Source organism: Strix uralensis, chromosome 3, assembly GCF_047716275.1.
Source record: "Strix uralensis isolate ZFMK-TIS-50842 chromosome 3, bStrUra1, whole genome shotgun sequence".
Classification (NCBI taxonomy): Eukaryota; Metazoa; Chordata; class Aves; order Strigiformes; family Strigidae; genus Strix; species Strix uralensis.
In genome coordinates this window covers 107,026,168-107,048,522 of record NC_133974.1, presented here as the reverse complement: position 1 = coordinate 107,048,522, position 22,355 = coordinate 107,026,168, and the positions used below count along the sequence as shown (strand labels likewise).

The following is a 22,355-nucleotide window of genomic DNA, read 5'->3' as shown; positions in this document are numbered from 1 at the left end:
TGTAGTGCAGGAGAGAACCAGCTGCTTGGCACAGCAGCCTGTCTAGAATAGTTCTCATACCTTCCAAGTTAATCAGAAAGGTCCCTTTGATGATGTTTGCATCTGTAGGTGTTTCCTTCGGTAGCTCGCTCAGCAGGGTTGTCTGGGAAGCCATCATTATTTCATTCAGCTGCGAAATGCTGGAAGTTTCTTCAGCCTGCAGTGCCTAAGGGAAGAGAGTTAGTTTTCAGACCCGCAGCCTGGTTTTGTTCCTCAGCATCCTCCTCCTAGAAAATGTTAAAGCAAAAGAAGAATTACAGTGTACAGCAACAGCTGTCACAGCCTCATCACAAAGAGAGCACAAGTCTGAATACACACATGTGTGCCTGGATGTGTCTAAATATATGCATAGATATGTTTAAATCCAGCATCAAAACTGATGTCTACCCCTCTAAGAGGCTCCATTCTTCAAAAACAAATGAATTAGAGTGGATGATCTGAACCAAGAGTCTACTTACTCCTGTCAGGAATAAGAGTAGAGACTGGAACTGCCATGTCCAAGGATCCCTCTGCAGCCCCTCACATCAGGAAAGCAGACTGCTTTGGGAGAGCAGTGCCAGTGGCACTAGGACAGGCGCTTCCAAGGAGTCCCAGGCTAGAGGCCAGTCAGCAGTGGTGTAGCTCAGGCATCAGTAGGGACCCAGGACTGCTTAACATATTAATTAATCACCTGGATGATGGGGCAGAGCATATCCTCAGCAAGTTTGCTGATGATACGGCGCTCGGAGGAGTGGCTGGTACAGCAGATGGCTGCACTGTCCTTCAGAGGGACTTCAACAGGCCGGAGAAACAGGCCAGCAGCCATGTCATGGAGTTCAACAAAGGGAAATGCCCAGCCCTGCCCCTGGGGAGGAAGAACCCCCGGCACCAGTACCCCCAGAGCGCCAACTGGCAGGGAAGCAGCTCAGCAGAGGTGGGGTCCTGGTGGACGAGCACCTGACCCACCCCAAGGCAGCGATACGCTCTCAGGGCAGAGGCGGCCTGCAGCATCCTGCAGGAGGGTGCTGCCTAGGATGAGCACTGCCAGCAGGCGGAAGGAGCTGATCCTTCCTCAGCCCTGGTAAGACCACGCTGCGGCACTAGGTCCAGTTCTGAGCTCCCCAGCAAGAGAGAGATGTCAGCTTACAGTGCGAGTCCAGCAATGGGCTGTAAAGATGAGGGACTGGCCGTAAAGATAGTGGAGCATCTCATGTATGAAGAGAAGCTGGCAGCTGGGACTGCTCAGCCCAGAGAAGAGAAGGCTTGGAGGATCTTATCAATGTACAGAAATACCTGATGGGAGGGTGTGAAGAAGACAGAGCAAGTGGTGCCCAGTGACAGGACAAGATGCAACAGATAGAAATGGAAAGAGGAAGTTCCAAAAAACCACAAAACCTTTTTTTACTGTGAGAGTGGTCAAACACTAGCACAGGTAGCCCAGAGAGGTTGTGGAGTCTCCATCCTCAGAAGTATTCAAAAGCCAACAGGACACAGCCCTGGGCAACCTGCTCTAGCTGACCCTGCCTGAGCAAGGGGCTTGGGCTATACAGTCTCCAGCAGTCCCTTCCAACCTCAACTATTCTGTGATTTTCTGGCAAGTACAAAGCAGAAGAAATTTTACAGAAATTAGTATTTTTTGCACTATGCTTAGTTGCATCTTTTACCTCCATTAATTCAAACAGTAATCCAGGCTCAATTACAATGATGACTTCATATTCCAAAGCGTTCTTGCCAGAGATGGACCCAAGAAAGGAGTCTCTCATTGCACATGCACCTTCTATTGCTTCCTCAATGCCAGGCTTCTTCCATGCTGAGCTTGCATTAATCCAGCCAGTACGAAACACACCCTCTGAGTCTTGAAAGCAAAGCAAACAAAGGATTTTTTAATTTAGTGGCTTTCTATTCAAGTATTTATTAAATGAATAAAAGAGAATGGCATATCTCTGTATTTGCATTTCTTTTAACTGTGCAATTAAACAGTGCACTAAAAGAATTCCTTAGAAATTATACATGCTTTACCTTTCTTATAAGGGAGGTGCTGAAAAACCTCCTCTGCCAAGTGAGGAAGAATTGGTGCAAAGGACCGGACTACTACGTCTAAAGCCTCTGCTAGCACAGTCTGACAGGAACGACGCTTAGGATCTTTTTCTTCTTCACAATAGAGTCTGCAAGACAGATGAAAGCTGGGAAGTATTCACCTGTTCATGTTACTGCTTTTGCTCAAGAGCCATACTTTCAGGACTGCCACTGAAAGCGCAGAAGTCTGATCTAGCTTGCCTTTTTAAGGAAAGCTTTTCTTAACTGCCCTTCCTAGGCAAGCAGAGTGGTACGGGTACAGGGCCATCTGCAGATGCAGCCACATTTTGTCACAGGAAAGGAGATTTTGTGCATGGCATGTTAATTTGCTTCGTGTGTATAGAAGAGAATCTTAGGGAGGTGAGCCTGTAGCTCTGTTAGCCCTCTGCTCTGGGTCATCTATAAAATTTAGCATTAGGGCTTTCTTCTTTTGCCCATTTGCTTGCATTCTGGAAACTAAAGATCAGTATAAGCCCCTACCTCCTTCCCCCATGAAAAAGCCCCTTCAAAATTTACAAAGGTATCAGTCAGTCACATCCTTAGGATTCTTTACTTGTTTTTTAGATCAGTGAAAGGGATTAGGTTCCCAGACAAGTGCTAAAAGCCCTTCCCCCTACCTTCCCAAATTCAGATGTGCACACTTCTAGATAGACATACAAATCCAAGGATCTATCTTTAAAACTTTATTCAGTTTTAAATGCGAATGCTTGATTAGCTTTCAAAATGATGCAGTACCCCTAGTGGACAGAATATAGAAGCACACCGATGACAAAAACACCCAGCTGAAAGCAGCTAAGCCTTCACCTGTGAGCTTCAGTGCCCTACAGCACAACACATAACTGTGAAATGTTCTCCAAGATACCTGTATTCACTCAACATTCGCCTGGAATGTTACTACCTCCATCTCAAACTGATTAACTTGGTTTTTCCCTTTTAAAGGCAGCAGTAATGAACTTACCTGTCTTTGATTATGCTGAAATAAAAGTTAGACAAGTTTCTGGAACAGAATGCTTGCAATAATCGAACAACTTTGCTATAATCATATTCTTTATATGCTTCTGTAACCTGGGAGAGGGAGCAGAGAGAGATAAGAACAGTGGATCAGTTTTCATCACATGGCATACACTGACAACCCCGTGATGAACCTGAACTTACAGAAACGGTAACGAGTGACACAAAGTCTGGGAGAAACTCTTCTTTAAAAAGTTGTTGGAGGAGGAGAAAAAAGTTGATTCAGTTAATAATTTCAGAAATAATTTCAATTCAAATTGAGGGGAGAGGACAGGGGGAACCCCAGAAATTATGCCCATACTTTCTCATTCAGCAGAATGGTTCTGAGTGACAAAAATGACTAAATTTTGGACAACAGCAGATTTCCAAAGCTCCAGCAGTTTATGGGTTTGGTTTTTTATATCCTATTGTATTTCTAAAGATTTCTAATTTGAGGCCTTGGGCAGCGTGGGGAGTGGGAAAAACTGGTCAATGTCAAAACCAAGTTAAGAATCTCAGAACAGGCTTAAGGGAGTGCACGTTGCATCAGAGAAACCTTTGTGGTCCTAATTTGCCTACTTGACACATACTCTTTACTGATATACTTAAAGAATTTTCCCTAGAGGGTACAAGCAATGAAAAATGTTACACATATATTCATCTAAATACAATTTACCCCTACCTTGCTGCCATAATCTTGCAATAAATGCAGCATGTATTGATCTACTATGTACATCTCTGAAGCGGGGATGGAATCGGTTTCTGGATTGAAGCCAGCCATGTTCCCCAGCATGAAGCGCAGTGTATTCCGAAGCTAGGAGCAAACCAGAAAAATTAAACATTAATGGTCTGCACTTCAAATGAAACACAAAATGATAATATTCTATAATGAACTAACCAAAGCTGGCTGTTCTTCAAAATGATTGTTTGAATAGTTACAAAAGCATCACAAAGAACATATGCCAAAAGGACCTATAGAAAAGTAAGGAAAGGACTGGCTATTACCGAGGCACGCTGCAAAAACCCAGTCTTTTCCTTAGTGCATTTTACTATTTGATCCACAGATGTAAAAAAAAATACCTACCTAAGTAAGTTTGGAAAGCTTTCTTTAGTCTAAAGCCTGAAAAGCTTTGCAATGAATTCTACTCAGCCAGCACAAAACTAAATATAGAGGACCTGTCATTAGAATGAAGAGCGTTAGCATATTTGGCTCTTACCTTGTTGATATCGTCTCTTGCAGCATTAAGTACAACAGGCCCAACCAGCACCTCAGTAAAAACATTTGATTCTGCCACCCACCAGCGGAGAACATCGGCACCGTATGGAGGATCCCTGGTGTGATCCTAAGCAGAGACAGAAAGGCACACGAGTGAAACTGCTGGGGGTCCTGCAGCACGGTGAGCAGTGCAATTCCGAGTTGTCAGTGCTGTGAACATACCTGTCAGCGTGCCCAGAAGGCCCCTGTATTTGGAGGCCTTCACCTTCTTTTAACAAGATTTACTGTTAAGCCAGGGCTACAACATATACTCACAGCAGCCTGTGTACAGGCTATGCTAGAACTCTTTTCCCCTTCAGACTGTTTTCCACCCTGTTTTCATCTCTGAAAATAGTTTATCTCCTTTTTTGAAAGAATAGAAACTACTGTGTGTTTTATTGAATCAGATAAGTAAGAATTGATTCTTTTTGAGTAGAGTTGCAAAATCTGCTTAGCAGCCTCAGAAAGACCAACAGCAGGACTGGGAAGGGAAAAAAATTCAGAGCATCACCTGCGGTGCAACATCCCTGACCACGGGATGAAGTAAGTTTCCAGTGTCAGTAAAGAGCCTAGGCTGAGAGCAGACAGATTGCTGGGGTCTGCTAGGCACAGCTTGTAGGTTTCAGTCAATTTGAAAGCAAAGGTTAAGTAACTTTTTTTTTTTAAAGTCTTCCCCCCAATCACTTCATCAACAGTGTTCCCAAGTAAGAAGGGACCATTCTACACCTTCTATATAATGCCTTTTCTTTTAGCACATAACTAAGGTGTGGGTTTTTTTTTGGCACTACAGCTGAAGTAAAACGACTCAAGGATTTTACTCCCGCCAAATGGAATTGCAGTGTAGCCAAAGTCTTTAGAAGAGCCTTACAGAGTTCTGCTACAAGACAGCTGTTTAGAGAAAAACACGCCACAAGACAGTTGAAGGATCTGGTAGTGAAAAACTGTAACTAGTAATTCAAAGAAACTCAAGTTTGAGACTTACTTCGCCTCCATTGATAACTACATCAGGGTCAACCACGTTGCCAATAGATTTAGACATCTTCTCCCCTTTCTCACCAAGAGTAAATCCATGAACTACCAGAGTCCTGAAGAAAAGATTTTAGTGAAAACAAAATCCCAGTGAAAAGCTGTGTTAGGAATAGATTTCTAATGAGGATATTTCTAAGTCAAAACACACAGAAACCCTCTGTTTTGGTAAGCCTGAGGCTTCATCCATCGAGTCCAACCAACCATGAATATGCTGTACTACCATCCAAGTAGTGCACACAGCTTCATTGTCCTCATTTAATTTTGCCATGTGGGCAACACATCGTTTGCAAATATCCAGGGCACATGTACTTCAGATGAATTAAAGTATTTACTCTTTAGGCCAACACATTTCCCAAAATGTCACAGCCTCCTTGCAACTGACCCACATTACCCTCCCCTACGCTCTTCATCTTCCAGGGGACAAACAGTCTGTCACAGCTCCAGTACAAGACATGCACACAGTGACTCAAACTCCTCACAGTCTAACCTTCAATTCACAAGTCAGTGATTTTAGGAGATTTTCATACTGCACCTCCCATAATAATCCCTTTGATTATGGGAGTGGGAGAGATGGCAAAAGAACAGACCTGTATTTGATAATGTAATAGGATATACTTAAATGACTGAGAAAAAACATCTATTAAAATTATGATGGAAAAAATTTAAACAATAAATCCATTACAATCTAATCCAAGAAAAACTTTATACTGAATATGTAAGAACATAAATCAGATACTTAGCAATGGCTTGATTTCTCTTGTTTATACACTACTGTCCACACTATCAAAAGCCTGATATTTAATAAATGAACGAGCAATGTGTCTGCAATCCACACTTACTTATATGGTGCTTTTTTCCTTGCTGCCACACTAGTTAATAGAGAGGATTGAAACCAACCTCCCAGTTGGTCTTTTCCTTCAAGGTATGTATCTGCTCTTTGCTCTGCACCTTTAAAAAAAAATATTTTCTTTAAAATAGCAGCCTATATCTTCAAACAATTAATACACTTAATAGAAAATCTATGAAAGTGATTAGTAAAACTTATTCTGCTCTTTAAACTCGGTAGATAAGTTACTTTTATAAATGGTGTATAGCTACTTGAACGTGATACAAGTGATTCATTACTATCACGATTTTTTTTTAAAATCCAAGACCCACTGAACTCTGAAATTTAACAAATAAGCTTGCTTTCCCCCAAACAAAATAATTAATTTTGAAAACAGAAGCTATCACACTCAGAGCACTTTGTAAGAAGTTCTCAAAATACTTTCCAAGTAGTCCTAAACAAACTGAAGGAACCAAGAAAAGATCACATACTGTGGAATTAATAAAAAAAAAATCTGTGCTACAACCTGAAACTTCCCCAGCTGGGAATTACTCAGGATACAACTCACACATGTAACGTCCCTGACTAGCCTGTGCAAGGCATCAAGTATTTTCACAGTAGACCAGGAATCTTTGACAGTGACCGCAGCTCACCTGCGACAGAATTTACATTTCTGGTCACTGGTGTCCCAGGAAGATTAAAAGTTTCAGGAAAGGGTTAGGACAACATGAGAAACAGAAAGCCTGTTGTGGGAGAGAGGGGTCTGGAGGAGCCTGGCTTGTTTAGCTTATCCAGGTGAAGGCTGAGTGGAAACATTATTCCCTGTAAATACACAAAAAAGAGGGATGCTAGAGAAGAACAACTGGAGCTAATGAGTATTGTTGGCATCAGAGAAAAAAATGGGCTACAAGGCCCATCGACTGGGTATTAGCTGACTGCACATTAAAAGCAGAAAAGCAAACCCAGCTTTCCCACAGGGTTGAAAGAGGGCAACAAAGTTTTAATGGCTTTACTGGTGGAATTCAGCCACTGTACAAAAAGGTACAAGACTTGTTGACTCAAAAAGCCCCTCCTCAACTGAAACAATCCCAGACAGGTCACCAGAGTGAGAACAGAGTAACGTGGAGCACAGCAGAACACACAAGTCAAAGCCTACAAATGTGCAAAACTATAAACATATTTGGCAGGAATTTAGTTCTGATTCTAAAAGTTGGTGGTGTCATTTTCCAGATATTAAGACAAAAGTTTCTCTGCTCCATTTTTATCTACTAGCTCCTTTTATCCTCTTCCTAGGCCCCCTGAGACAATGCTTCTTTCTGCTGCTGACACACTTGATTTGTTTAACTTAATGGAAGTTTCGATATTTAGATCCATCCTGCAATAAAAGGAAGTTCAACATTACAAAGGTCAAGGCCATACAGTTCCATTCAGCTAGCACAGGAAAAATGTGTGGGTGGATGCTATGGTTTTTAACACATTTGTTTATTTCTTCAAGAAAATCTACAAAGAGTTTTTGTGTTAAAAATAGAGTAAGTAGGGACCAGCCTTTGTATTAACAGACTGCAAAAATACATGTGAGGACAAGATAAACCCACTGGTTTTAGAGAAGTGAACTTTTCAAGGAAATGCCAGTAGTTACAACTTAAAGGAGAGAAGAATTTAAACAAACAACTGATTACAAACAGAAAACTGTATCGGTCTTTTCTGACAGGAACTAGTACATCTGGCAGGCTGGCTAATGTAGCTTCCAAAGGTGATGGAGGCCTGAACATTTTATCTGTAAAATGTTCTGTATCTGTAAAATGCAAATGCGGGTTTTGCATCTACAAAGCCTTCTTTTTAAGTGCACGGGTAGCTCCCCTACCTCAGTTTCACTAAAGCTGTGATCGTTATATATCCATTAACTGGAACAGTGCGCACCTTTCTTTATAAATGGAAGAGTATGTCCCACAACCCAGAGGAGACTTTTCGGTTGTTTATTTTACGCTGAGGTATAGTACATAGGTCATTAAAGAGAATTACAATTTACGATCCTTCACGTCTGGATTTCAAGATTCCATATCTTTGATCTTACAGACTTTGACTTTTAGATTAAACGTATTGTATTTTAATGCCAGGAATGAATCGTCTAAGATAAATTCAAGTCTCTCAGTCAGCACAAAAGTTTAAACACTTAGATAGGTAAGTTGTAAAATAATCACATTCATTCAGTTAAATATTAGCCAATAAGATAGGGAAAAAAAAATTACGATGTTGAAAACTACCATCATTGCAATACAAAACAATAGGTAAGAAGCTGTGTGACTTTTACCAATTATCACATCACAAGAGAGTCCGGAGTGTGTTCTTATATGAAATACTTTGAAAAATAATCATCTCAAGGTTGTAGTGCAGACAGCACTCTGCCCATAAGGAAAATGTCAAGACCTGTAAGAATTTTAAGCCAGAAAAGAATTCTCTAAAATGGAGAGCTACTGACATAAGCACTATCAAAAGGCTGAACACAACTGAACTTCAACGCAAAAAAGAAAAAAAAAAAAAAAAAAAGTCCTAGGCACCACAGCAATGAGTATTCAAAATTAGCAAATGCTTTTGAACCAAATGTTGCCTTTACCACACCTCCTTCTTGGAGGCAGCGTGTTAATACTCCTCTAACTCACAGCAGTACTGTGAAAATTAATTTACTCACGTATGAAGCATTCAGACTTAAATTTTAACACTGCATAAAGGAATATGGAAACAGTTCTTTCAAGAAATATTGGAGGCATGTGTAGCAAGAAAGAAACAGGATTAGATGACACAACAGTAAACTGTTCAGTGAAAACAGTGTTAGGCAAACAAGGCATTAACGAAGCAAACAGTATCCCCAGAAAACTTCAATATCAGCGGGTTTTTCAGAGCATGTTGCACTTGTGGATCTGCTCCCAATGGTGTAACAGAATTAGTATCTCTTTTACACACAACCTAGTCATAACTGTAGATTTTTGTGACTATGGTAGCTAAATCTTTGATTTTAGCGTGTAAGTCACACCTTCCTACCTGCCACACTGCTGATGTAGAATGGTTTGGTTAATTTGTCATTTTAGCTAGAAGTGGTACCTTTAACACACCTAGTCTGAAAAAAAGGGAAGCCAAATGTAATTTAATGAAAAAAGAGCAACTTTAAGTCGTTTCCATCAGAACTATGCCCTGTCTCTGGTAGGAAATGCAGCAGGGCAAGTGTTAGAAATGCGACTGTATTAATGCGACCTACGATTTAGGGCACTGAGCTTGCCATCACTAAGCAATTCCTTTAACCTGTTCAAAAACCTCATATTGCAGAATCTCTCTCTCTGATTCCTCCTCCCCACCCCTTCCCAACCTACCATATTTTTTGAAAGCAACCTGTGAGGCCATCAGCCAAAGGGATGAATTTTATAACTGCCACATCTTAGTTGGACACAGCTGGTTCAACTCCAGTGGAAACTCAGGCCTAAGTTCCCCAAGTTGCAGAGACAGTGGAGAGAACAACATTTTTGTGAGACTGGAACTGGCAGGGGAATCTGTAATGCCTTTTATTCTTGCTGGTTACTAACAGACAGATCACTGATTTATAATTTTCAGTAACTGGAGTTCATGGTAGAGCGAAACAATTATAAACATTAGTCTCACAGTTTTAGTCATCTATTATATCCTCCAGTTGCCCTGAAATTAACTCTTGTGCTGCGGAAGAACCACTGCCATGCAGGACACTGTCATCAGAAGGCAAGAGATAACTGCTGTTATCACTGATCTCCTGCCACAAAATTAACAGACCGCACTTTGCAGGTAGCACACCAGCTTCCATGCGCCTCTGGCCTTTCATGAGTTTAAGCCACGGGAAGTTCTTCTTCCTGTTATGACATTCTCTATGCAATTTTGGATTTCTCTATGGATTTCAACCATTTTTCCCCAAGAGTACTTTGGAAAAGAATCCCATCAGTTAGTCCTTTTGTAAGCCTTGCCAATTATTTTTCTTGACATAGGAAGAAGTTCTGTAAAAAGTTTTAAAAGCTGGAGTACATTGGGAAATACAAGACAATACTACTAATTCAACAGCTTCTCTTGCAAAGTGCATTTTTCATAAAATGTAAATTAAAACAGTAATTTCATATGAATCACTGAGACTGTATTTCCACTTCTGGCAGCGGCTGGGGAGCCTCAGTTACATAGGGGAAAAGATAATGCAACTTTTGTGACATTCCTGAAGATAAAGGGCCTTATGAGATCCCACTGGTTGTTAGTACTTCCCCCAACTTTTGAACCACTGGGGCCACTCCAGTCACATCAGACAGCAAAAGAAGATGCCTTACACACACCAAGTTCCAGCAAGTTTCATGAAAATAGGTGACTAGATGGAGAAGAGGAACTTTTAATGGTTCCATGAAAGAAGTCTGTACTGTGAAAGACCTGACATTTATTAGACAATACAGAATCCAGATGGGAGCCTTACACAAATTAACAGTGAATCAAGAGTCTTGATTCTGCTGTCCTTTATTAAACACGACATCCTTCCTCTACACAGGATTAAAAGTAGTTTTTGCATACTGAGGAGTTAATGCCTTAAAGAATGCAAGTATGAAACTGTGCATAAAATACCACTACTTTGTTATACCTTTCAAAACCAGACCAGAAACATTTTTAAAGAGTATGAACTTTAATATACGTAAAGGTCTTCTAGAAAAATCAATGTTTGCTGATGGTACTGTTGCCTGACCATGTTGCTAAGAAATAAAACCTCTGGTACTAATGTGTTTTATAATTCAACAAGATTGTTATCACGCAATTGTGTACTGACGGTTTAAAGTCCAACAGACTTGATGTATGGGACCAGACCCCTCCTTTAGAAAGGACTCCTGACTTTGGACTATCCTCCAGGCAAACAGTGGTATGTATATTTTTTATATTTTTAAATAAATATATATCTGCTACCTGATAAATAGCAACTACTGGCAGTAGGAGCTATAAATAGCACATAGCAAGTATAAATATTTTAAGCCACAATATACTGCTTTAGTTACTGAAAGTAATCAGAAGTGAAAAAGTACACCTACACTGTTGATATTGTAACTTACTTAGATTCAGCAGCTGATCTCAGTTTTGTTCTGCTTCAAATAGCACGCACAAACACAAACCGAAATTTGTTAACTGAAAATAATTTGTTACCAACTAGCAGCGAAGTACTTTGGCCGTTCATGTCATGAAACTTCTATACGCAAAACAAGTATGTTCCATTTAGAAGATACACGGTATATGCCATATGGCAGAATCAGTCAGAATAGAATATCAGAAAAATCTCAGCTTCAACTATGCTGAAAATGAGTTTGCCAACATTAAACCCTTATCTTTACAAGCAAAAGCAGCTTTACAAGGAGTCACAACCAGTTAGCTGCTGGCATAATCTAACTCAGTTTTGCTGATACCAACACCATCATGCAAAACAGTTATATTTTGTTCTCTGAGTATTTTAAAAGAAAGATCAACATACTAATTCTGTACCTTCCAAAACATGAGCCCAGGAAGTTCCACTGTCAAACCAGATGTCTAGGACATCCTGTCCCTTGACATAATCCAAAACATCATGACCACCAGCCTATTGGAAAAACAATTATTAAAAATAGAATACTCTGTATCATCAATACTTTTCAAAGCTAGAAATAAAGTAGATTTGGTTTCTGGACCAGTTTTGTACAGGCTCTGCTACCAACTTTGTGAGTGAGCACAAAACAATTTAGATCATTTTTCACAAAAGTTTTCAGATAATTACTAATGAAAATCCAAAACAGAACAATGAAAAAATACCCAAAAAACTGAGATGGCAGAGTAACACTACACTTTGTGTGCTAGCTTGAGAACACAATTGTTAAAGGAACAATAAAAAGTTAGGAAGAACTAAATAAAAATTCTAATCTATTTTAATGATACAGACTTAATATATATTTGGGTTCATAATTTGTTGAAATAGGATGTCACTTCCCTCTTCAACTAAAAAGAGGAGGATGGAGTCCTCTGCCCTGAATTAATGGCACAAATCTTGATAGTGTGTATTTTGCCATACTCAGATCTCACTTTCTGAATATTCCTTTCACAGGATACTTTCTCATGAAGGTACAAGACTGAAAAGGATCGTGGGAATATATGAAGGTTCTATATTATTTCCCATCACTGAACTGTCTTGAGCACTTTCTGTATTTGAAGTCACAACATTACCTTTGCTACAGCCTCTTTTGATAGTAGTTGTTCAATAGGAAGGGTCCACCATGCATCTGTTCCTTGCTGCTCCACTATTTTGATGACATCTGTGATAGTTTCACTGGGTTAAAAGGAAAAAAGGAGTTTATGAATTGATGAGTTAATCGTACCTTTCTACAAGTATCCCAGATCCAAAGTGGTGAGATGTACTGGTAAAGACATTAGGCTATTTAAACCTGTGATCTTCCAGCTTCTAATCCAGACAAGACTCTGCAGAGCTTTCTGCCTGTATTATAAAGACTTCCTGCTTTTGTCTTCCAAGATGGGTAGGGTTGTGTGAAACCTGGACATACAGAAACCCACATGTATTCCAAATAGCTTTTTCTGCAAATGCTCAATAACTGGGCCCTTAGAAAAGATGCCAGCAGATTGAAAACTTCTAAAATCCATTTCACTTGCTATTTCTTGACCATGAATTTACAGAAACTAAACAACTACTTCCCCAAAAAATATTTGCTCTTTTTGACAACAGGCTTATTTTCTCCACTGGATAAAGAGAGCTTGAGAACTCATGTGGAAATGGGGAGTTAGGAAATGCAGCATTTCAAATAACATACAAATATATTAGACTTCTGGTTGCCTTGACTCCCCCTTTTCAGCAATATTTTTTTTAAATGGTAAGAAAGAGATATATAAATATATTAATCCCAGTAATATGGGAAAATGAAACATCAGTAGAGGAGCGATGTAAACATCCATTCAACATACACTCTGAAGGCAATATACGAGTTTATATGGTATAGCACCAACCAGGACAAAGGTCCTGAAATAAATAGATACTATGGAAATAAGAAAATTAAAAAATTAACCAAGCATTTTTTCTGATGTGAACAGATAACGCAACCACAAGGCGTGCAGTTCTGTGCACTATTTATGATACATGCAATCACTGTCCCCAGTAGGTAAGGCTATGGGGAATTGATTTTTAATATCATTTAATGCCAAGTCTAGACATAAATTAAGATAGCTTAAAAGACAAAACACAGCCCACACACTTTGTCTTACTGACTCACAGAGCACTTACTAAAGAAATTATTTTTAAGACATCTGCTGTATTTAAGGAGTACAGCAGATCATCATGACCTGCCAACTTCAAACTAAAACCACTGTGTTACCCGAGCCACCAGAGATTTGTTTTTAACTCCAGAAATGAAGATTTAATGAATTAACTAACTTCTTGACACAGTATTGCGAAATGGGAAAAAAAGAAAAAAAAAAAAAAGATGGCATAATTATCTTGAAAACACAAAAACCAGACGATCTAACTTCATAAGCATCACCACTTGGTTTTGTATTTGGACTTCAGCACAGTATTTTTTCTGCACTGCTAGTAAGTTGAGCTACATCACTACAACATTTAGTGAACTCTTATGCACAGAGTTTAAGCATGAAAACCCATGTTCTCCAAGAAGGTGTAGAACAAATTATTACTTAATTACATGACATGAAGTGCAACAGTAAGAAGAAAATGCAGTTTTGCTCTTGACTGTGGGAATAAAATTGCAATGAGAGGCAGTTTTGCATTAATCAATCAATCAATCAATCATCAATTAATCAATTTACTTTTCAAATTAAATTCCTGTAGAACATCCCAGTAGGTTTTCTGGAGAGAAAACCCACTAAAAGCAGCAGCAGTCACAAAGCAACAGCCAGCTAGCATACTATTCTTGCCCTTTCAGACTAGAATGGGTATCATTTACCTTCCAGTTTAATGATGACAGGACACCATTTATGGTTTTGTAATATATCTGCTAACATTTATCTTGGTAAAACAACATTTAGTTTCTGAATGGTATCTTTTCCTTTCAGAAATATTTGCACAGAAGCCTATTTGCCTATACTTCCAGTTGTGAAGTGTTACTTCTCCAAGACAAAAGCAAACAACAACTCCAGTCCTGGAAGACAGCTGATAAGTATCCCTTATGTCTTTCCTCCTTCAGGCTGAATCTTCAAATTCAGAAAGCTCTCAGAAAAACAAAACAAAAAAATCAGTAAGCCAAGAAGTTTGTTTGTCTCAGCCCAGGCTAAACTATTCCCCTGAATTTGTGTCTCTCTTGTGGGGTCAGTACCTTCCACTGAAGGGGCTGGCTTTACACCCAGACCTTCAATGATGACACAGACCGTAGCACCTGGAAACATTTTAGAAAAAGCAATACACAACATTATTTTTCACTCCTTGACAACAGAAGACTCCATCTTTGATTCTTCTCAAATACACTATCAGTGTATTTTTAAAGACAATTATGGGTAATTAGTTGTCTTCAAGTGAATATTTCAAGTTCTCTGTCCACACTCTCAATGCCTTCCTGTACCAGCCAAGCCTCACCCATGGAAGTCACCAGCAGAAGACAGTAGCTGAATTAAAAAGAGGATGATTTACACTAAAACGTGCTTATTACCACATAAAATGTTACCGCATGTTGAGTGATTCATGGAAGAAATAATTTGGTGCTCAGCTAATGGCTCTGGCATCAAATTAGAGACAGAAAATTTTTCTAATCAAGAATCATACCCATCACTAGCAAAGAAAAGCTACCAGTATGCCCTATAAAGCAAGTAGAAAATTTAAAAAGGAACTAAGCTTGTCTTCCACATAACTTTTCCATATTGCAAATATACTTCAGTGGAGAGACATAAACTTTAGTGATGAATTAATTTTCAACCTATAGATTTTTAAAGCATTCAACAGGTATTTGATGATAGGGATTTTTAAAAGGTGATAAATCCAGCTACAGACCAAAACTAACAGTTACCTCGGACAACATGTGGGAATATACTCTTAACAAACAATGTTTTCCAGAAACTGGCTGGATTCAGTTTGATCACAGCAGAAATCTGTTTTCTGACACTGCAACTGTTAACTGCAATGACATCTCTCCTCAATGGAAGAGATAAGAATTAAAGTCAGGGCTATCACACAAATATTTGGAGAAATTAACAAGTGTGTGTATGGGGGGGGGGCAGGACCTGAAACTCTGTTAGTGCAAACTGTATTACCTGTAATGAGGATGAACTTTTCTCCTTTCAATTGGAGGTGGGAGGAGGGACAAGAAGGAAATAAAACTTTGCTATCAATCTCCCTTGGGAAACCTTAAAAAGACTGCCTTCATAAGTATTGCCAATGCCACACAACAGTTGTCTACCATTATAGATACACTATTACTACAAAACATACTACGGACTAATCCCTTACCAAGTGTATTGTCATGCAACGCAAAGCCTTATATTGTTAATTTATGAAAAGCAGAATTATTTAAAGGCACATTTTCGTGACATGTGAACTAACAGATACGATTATGCTACAGATAAAAGTTTTCAGACAACTAAAAGGTCAGATTTGTGTTATCAATCCCTTACAAGAAATAAGGAGTCAATGCCTGAAGTCAACTTGTTAGTGACCAATATTCTCAAAATTCTATCATGGTTTCAAATCAAATAAAAAAAAATATTTTAGCAGTGCAAGTTTTTTTCCATTATATTCAGTTTCCCTACAGAATATAAGTGAACATTAACAGGCAAGTATTTTACAAGAGGAGATAGATGTAAAAGGATATAAAGAGGGTAAGACCAAAGATTTCCAGGATACCATTTCAACAAATGTTTTTTCCTCCTACAGTTTGAAAAACCCAAGACAAACAAACAAAAAAACCCACCCTGCTGCACTGATCTTTTCCCAGAATCCTTATGATTAACTATTACAAGAGAGAGAAATGACTATTTAAGATACCTGTATTGTAAGGAGGAATATTTTTGCAAAGTACTTTTATGTAAGGTGCAAGTGAAAACCACCTTTCTCAAATAACTACTCATCACTTTATAATCTACAGGCTTCAACGTGAGCATGATAATTCACCGAGTTAGCAATAAACACCATTGTAAAACTTTGCCCTGTATTCATACCCTATCTAGAGAACTTGCATTACGTGTCACTTGCTACGTTTTGACACTGAAATACCTACTGCAATTCACGCTACCACGACACCAGCCAATCACTCTGAAGTCTGATATTGATTATGCTGAACGCTTATTTAATGTGTTAACAGAAATTAGGCAGCATTAAGATATAGTCGGGAGGAGAAGAATACAGTGCCTGATGTTCTCTCAACCTCTTTTCAAACAACAGTAAAGAGGGCAAGTTATCTTCTTTTTTATTTGAACGTTGATACTGCAGCAGTAAGTATTTCGGTTACGGTAAGTTGCTATTGCTTATAAGTCACTGAAATATCTTAGTATTTTAAAAAGCAAACTAGAATGCAGGGTAGACCTACTTCAAAAACAGGCTGGGTTTTCTTTGTCAGAAATTTAAGTTACTTGTCAGTCAAAGTCACAGAGAAGGGGACAAAAGTTCTCAGGCATTAGAATAATCTTTGCAATAGTAGTTATTATTACCAATATCTGAACAGTGAGTTTGTAAAGCAGTTATTGCATGAGGTCAGATTAAGGTATGTATCTCACATTTATTACCTGGTCTGAGCTACTACTGGAAATACAAATCTCTCGTTTTACTTTTGGAGCTCTTTCTTCTCTTACACGAGTTACAGAATTTCCTAGAATCAGAATGTTTTATCTCAAAATCTATTAAATCTTGAAAGTTGACAACAGTATAATTGTTTATTTGTGCATGTATATTCTATTTAAAGTCTTTTTTTCTCCGCTTATGCAGAAAAATTGCACAGGATCTTACCTCCATATTCTTACTGAAAATGGAAATAATTAAAAAAATGTTCTCTCTTTTCTCTCTCTCCCATATAGAGTTTTGTTATTTTATTATAATTTTTTAATTCCTGATCACAATATGATATGGTATACTCTACATGAAGAATCTAATCATCAATAGTGTATTACATTTGTAACTATAGACAACAGTGTCATATAATCAAATGTTTCAGGGCTACAGGGGGCCACAGCAGCAAACAGGAAGACTCATGGAGATCTTGTATCAAACTTGTTGCATACAAGATTAAAATCTAGTTCTTGGCTTTCAAGTTAGAAAGACAGGATTGTTGGTGTGGGAAAAATATTCTGTTAGAGACTAGTAGCCACATCTTGAAAGAGCAGCATTCTGCAGCCCTTCACATGACAAATTTAGGAGAAACTTTCACTTATAGAGGGAAACACAGCAGTTTATTTTAGGGATTTTTTAATTTTTTTTAAAAAAGTCTTTTTACAGGTAATACATAAACAGCGTAACTCAAGATCGACCATTGGTGCTCTCATATGTAACAGCAACTCCATGTGGACTACACTGACTTCCAGTGGAGATGCTGTTACTTTTGATGGCCACCCAAAACCTCCAGAGCAGCACATTTATCCATCATTCAAGGTAAGAAAACAGCTTTTGTTTTGAAATGTAAGTTTACTGTTGTTTTAATGATATTAAATATTCACACAATCTGAATATGAAACTTCTTAAGTGTTAGAAATAGGTCATCAACCTGTTGTCATGTGATTTTCAAAATCATAATGCAAATGCAACAAAGTATTTAGGCTTAGCTGTTTAATTCAGTAAGAACTGGTGTCCAGGAAAATGACCTATGAATTGACAGACTGCTTTCTAAATTTGCCTGTCATTTCTATAGGCCAATATTCTGTGCACTTTTCCTACTTTGTCTGCTACGGCTAACTTTAAATATTTAATGAGTGTTTTATGCTTTTCTTTGAAAATTTCACCTCTGCTGTAAAATATGTTAGGAGAGTGCTGACTATAAATGAGCATTAGAAGAATGAAATAAAATCTACTTTTCAAGCATACTGGATAAGTCTCTCTTTTCCCCAGATCAATTCTAACCAAACCTGCCATACTGTCCCTTTGTTCATTCACCTACACGTATGCGTGACTGCTAGGCCAATACTTACACACAAAGGTTGAGTTGTCCAACTGTTGCAGAGTTTATCATATCAAAATTCTGATTGCCACACAACATACAACTCCAGCAATAATCTCACACGGCTCAAGCATTCACAAAAGACATGCTTTTTAATACAGGTCACTGGCTTTCAAGGTAATTTTACTGAAACCTAAAGGAATTCCCACGCATCCCTCCTTTCAAACGCTTTCTGTACCAGCTGGGTCAGCTCCTCTACGTGCTGAAGGAGCTATTGCTTCATGGTGTCCTTCATGTTTGACTGCCAGCTGCTCAACTGTTTTTCATCATCCTCTTATTTTGTTGTTAAACTACGTATTTAACAATCTTAAGCAAGCACAAGTAACACACTCAAGCCTACTCTGTAGATAGGCTACAGTAAGCCTCAGAAATTATATTTTTTTTTTGTGAACATACACTTACTTTTTAATATGGTAACAATTTTTGCAGGTAAAATGATTTTACACCCCACAGAGCCTCCATCCATTTATCTCCTGGTGTGCGTCAGCATTATTCAGGTACTATAAACAACTACAGTTATTGTGGGCTTTTCTCACAGTTATTGCCTACTGTGAGAGTCAAAGTACATATCTGTGCACCTACACACCCAGTCACACTAGGTGAAGCTAAGGACTAACTGCTTAAAGTCCATTCCCTGCTCTCCACACCCTAAGCCTCACCTACTACTATACTTATGTGCTTAGTCCAGCCTCTGGAAGACATGCTGGACTCTCTGCAGTGTATTTATTCAACACCAGAATAAAAAAAGTTCTGCAACACTACTTAAGTCCATCCCAGCTGTGCAGTCTTATTATCCATAATGAATGTGCAGAAACGGTTGTAAGGTTAAGATGTGTAATATGGAGTTACACTACTGTATCTCAAGACAGAAAACAATTATAGAAATCAACAACGAATGTGGAACTCCACAGTACTATTTTTATGAAATCATCTCTTAGAGGATATTCACAATTGAAAACCTCTGTTTCCCAAAGGGGTAAAAGCAGAACTCGATTACTCCTTAAAAGACAGAAAACAATCATATATGATCGTGTCTTCTTGTTTTAAAGCATAGCTTGGATTTCCTCTGGATTACATTGTCTGGAATTCCTGAAATGCAGTGTTCACAGTATCTGGATCTATTAACCAAAAAATGGCAGAATAAGGCTAGCATCTGAAGCTCTAGACATACCAAATCAAAGGCCACTTACTTACATTTATTAAGGCTGGCTCTTCAAAAACACTCAAATTTTACTTTGAAACAAAGCGCAGTTATTTATTCTGCAATCAATTTGGTTATTCTACTTCAGATATCTCACTGTCACTTAACTGCAAAGAGCTATTTTGACAAAAATACGTGTATTGTTCAATTTACAGTGCTACAATTACAGCTGCAATCCAATCTATTCTAAGTACAACTTGCATTTTACGCCTTGTTTAAATGTAAAGGCCAGTGACTACTGACAGCTCACTTAACTTGAAGATGAGGGATGAAAGCAGTAATTGCTATCAAGGGGACTTTTCAGGTAACTTAAGTATCTAAGAAAATTGACTCCTATTACTTACATACAAGTCACCTTCAGCAATGAATTTTTGAGTGTTTTAATTTAGAGCTGAATTCATTCTGTGTATAAACAATTACAAGTAAAAGCATGTATTTATACTTAAATAGTTAGAAGTTTTGTAATATTGTGTAACTGCAGCACAACAGACAGTGCTCACTCCATTTTTCAGTATATAAAGCTAGAGAAATACCTGTTTATCAAGGATTCTCCTGTGTTCTTCTGATAAAAAACAGGAATTGGCACACCCCAACATCTTTGCCGTGATATACACCAGAACGTCCTTCTGTCCAGCATTTCGAGCATTCTGTTCACTGCAGACGTAGGAACAACTTTCACTTTTTTCAGCACTTCCTATAAAGTAGACAGTGAACTGTTGAACACGCTTCAGCATTCAGACAAACACTGTTTATGTTACCAGTAAAAAAAGGTACAGGTCTACACTCCTGTTCCCAGTATTGAGTAACATTCTCAGGCAATTGTCACATTTACTTTGTTTACTTCACCGCATGTTGCCCGTCAATAACATACTTAGAACACTGTATATACTGTACATTTCCCTACAGAGTAGCCAACGCTTTTTTGCCAGCTCTGATTCTCTAGCAGACATTCGCTAAAGTGAGTTAGAAACGGCATCAGTACCTCTATCTGAAGTTTAATAGCTTGTTGAGTCTTGTGCTGTTGTCTACTTTGAAACCCCATCTTGATACATACTACCTGTTTTACAGTGTGGGCTACTACTCACTCTCAACCCTGCTGAATAACCATATCTTCTTTTATTCTAGATAAAAGATGGATATGGAATAAACACCTCATGCCCTAATCAGAGTGAAATCACTGTTACCCAAAGACAGCCTAAGGTGCTGGTCTGAGTTTTCTGTGTGGATGTTCATAATTTCAAAGAGCACTGCATTTAAAAAAAAAAAACAAACAGTTTTAAAGTTATTTAAAATAGGACTGTGGCAAAATTAATAGAGGAGCAAACAAAGGTGGCTGGCCATGCAAGGCTACCGTAACAACAAAGGTAATTTTTATAGTGTAAAAGTGTCTCTTCTAATTTAATTCCTTGAAACATTGTATCTTTAAAAATATTTTGGGGAAAAAAATTCAGTAGCTCTAAAACTTATACATCTCCTGTAAATACAATGAACAAATATGTCAGTATAATTTATCCTGGATTATATCAGTATCGACAAAAAACCAGTAACATTCATCACTTCTATAAAAAACTAACACTTTTCAACTAGTATTTGTAAACACTAGAGAAGAATATATTCTGGAGTGAGCTACAGCAAGATTGTTTTGCGGATTCCAAATGGCATCAGCTGTCTTTAAATGTCCCATAAGAAAGCAAAACTGTATACCTGTGCTGTAGCCTTCACACTTGCTGTGTTTACAAACCACTGTTTGCTGGCACGAATAATCATTGGTTTTTTAGTTCTCCAGTCATATGGGTAACTGTGCACGTATTTTTCCTCTTTCAACAAACTCCCGGCTGCCTGAAGCATCTGAATGACTGAGAGAAAAAATGAGGCAAGATTAAAATCCCATTTGAACATACTGCTACTTTTAACCTCAACTCATTCCTTCCCATGATCAGCACATAATAACAAGTGCCTGTACCTCAGCCATATTCAAAATGCGTTTAGTTTATATGCACCCTCAAAATATACCTGCAGGATTGTAACTGATAAAGTAATAAACATATAAATATCAAATACTCACCAGCTTCATTCCCCTCTTCAAGGACATTCTTGTTTTGAAGTTCAGGACCTGCAGCTTCGGTAAAAAACCCACCTTCATCCACAAGGCAATCCTTAAATAAATGTTAATCATGTCACTAAAATACCATGTGGCAATTAATTACCTTTTTGGTATCCAAAAGTGAGTTAACTACTCTGCTGAATAACTACTTTTCTGATGAATAGCAATGTATGTTATATTTAAGTACACTTCAGATTTAGTGAACTGCAATTTAGTATCTACCTAGCAAGTGAATTTTACGTATCAGAAGAAATGAGCACTGTTATGTTTGCAGATATACCACAACTGTCTTACATCTACTCACTTGTTATTAATGACTTTCCAAATTAACAGTGAGAAACAAAACCCCAAGAAAAACCCTACCCTCAAAAAAACCAAAACAAAACAAAAACAAAAATGAACCAACCAGAAATATGAGTATAATCAGGTTTTGGAACACCTCAAGGGTCCCCTCTTTAAAAACATAAAAGACAAACAGAATACCCTGCATCTTCACTTCCATCAAACAAACTGATCAAGCATATCTGAACTGTATTTACATATGTGTTTAAAGTAAGCTTTGCTGAAAAAGAATAGAGTAGTAATAGTAACAATGACCTAGATAATCAGTGATTTACTGGTCTGCAAGATACAGCTTTAAAAGCTAATTCTAAGTACTGAAAGCCAGTATCTGAGAATTGTTGTCTGTGATACCCTTTAGA

At 38.2% G+C, this 22,355-nt stretch overlaps 1 protein-coding gene across 1 annotated transcript in view; it reads right to left on the bottom strand.

The window, feature by feature from the left end:
- Positions 1–22,355, bottom strand: part of IARS2 (isoleucyl-tRNA synthetase 2, mitochondrial) — a 29,197-nt gene that overhangs the window by 442 nt on the left and 6,400 nt on the right. The window contains exons 10-22 of the mRNA XM_074863740.1: positions 21,616–21,706; positions 21,255–21,406; positions 20,084–20,244; positions 12,423–12,525; positions 11,712–11,805; positions 6,208–6,316; positions 5,322–5,424; positions 4,302–4,427; positions 3,767–3,898; positions 3,053–3,159; positions 2,038–2,183; positions 1,683–1,873; positions 61–205 (exon numbers count right to left, since the gene is read on the bottom strand). Coding sequence (XP_074719841.1) covers positions 61–205; positions 1,683–1,873; positions 2,038–2,183; positions 3,053–3,159; positions 3,767–3,898; positions 4,302–4,427; positions 5,322–5,424; positions 6,208–6,316; positions 11,712–11,805; positions 12,423–12,525; positions 20,084–20,244; positions 21,255–21,406; positions 21,616–21,706 — 1,660 coding nt within the window. The remainder of the gene's footprint in view (positions 1–60; positions 206–1,682; positions 1,874–2,037; positions 2,184–3,052; positions 3,160–3,766; positions 3,899–4,301; positions 4,428–5,321; positions 5,425–6,207; positions 6,317–11,711; positions 11,806–12,422; positions 12,526–20,083; positions 20,245–21,254; positions 21,407–21,615; positions 21,707–22,355) is intronic.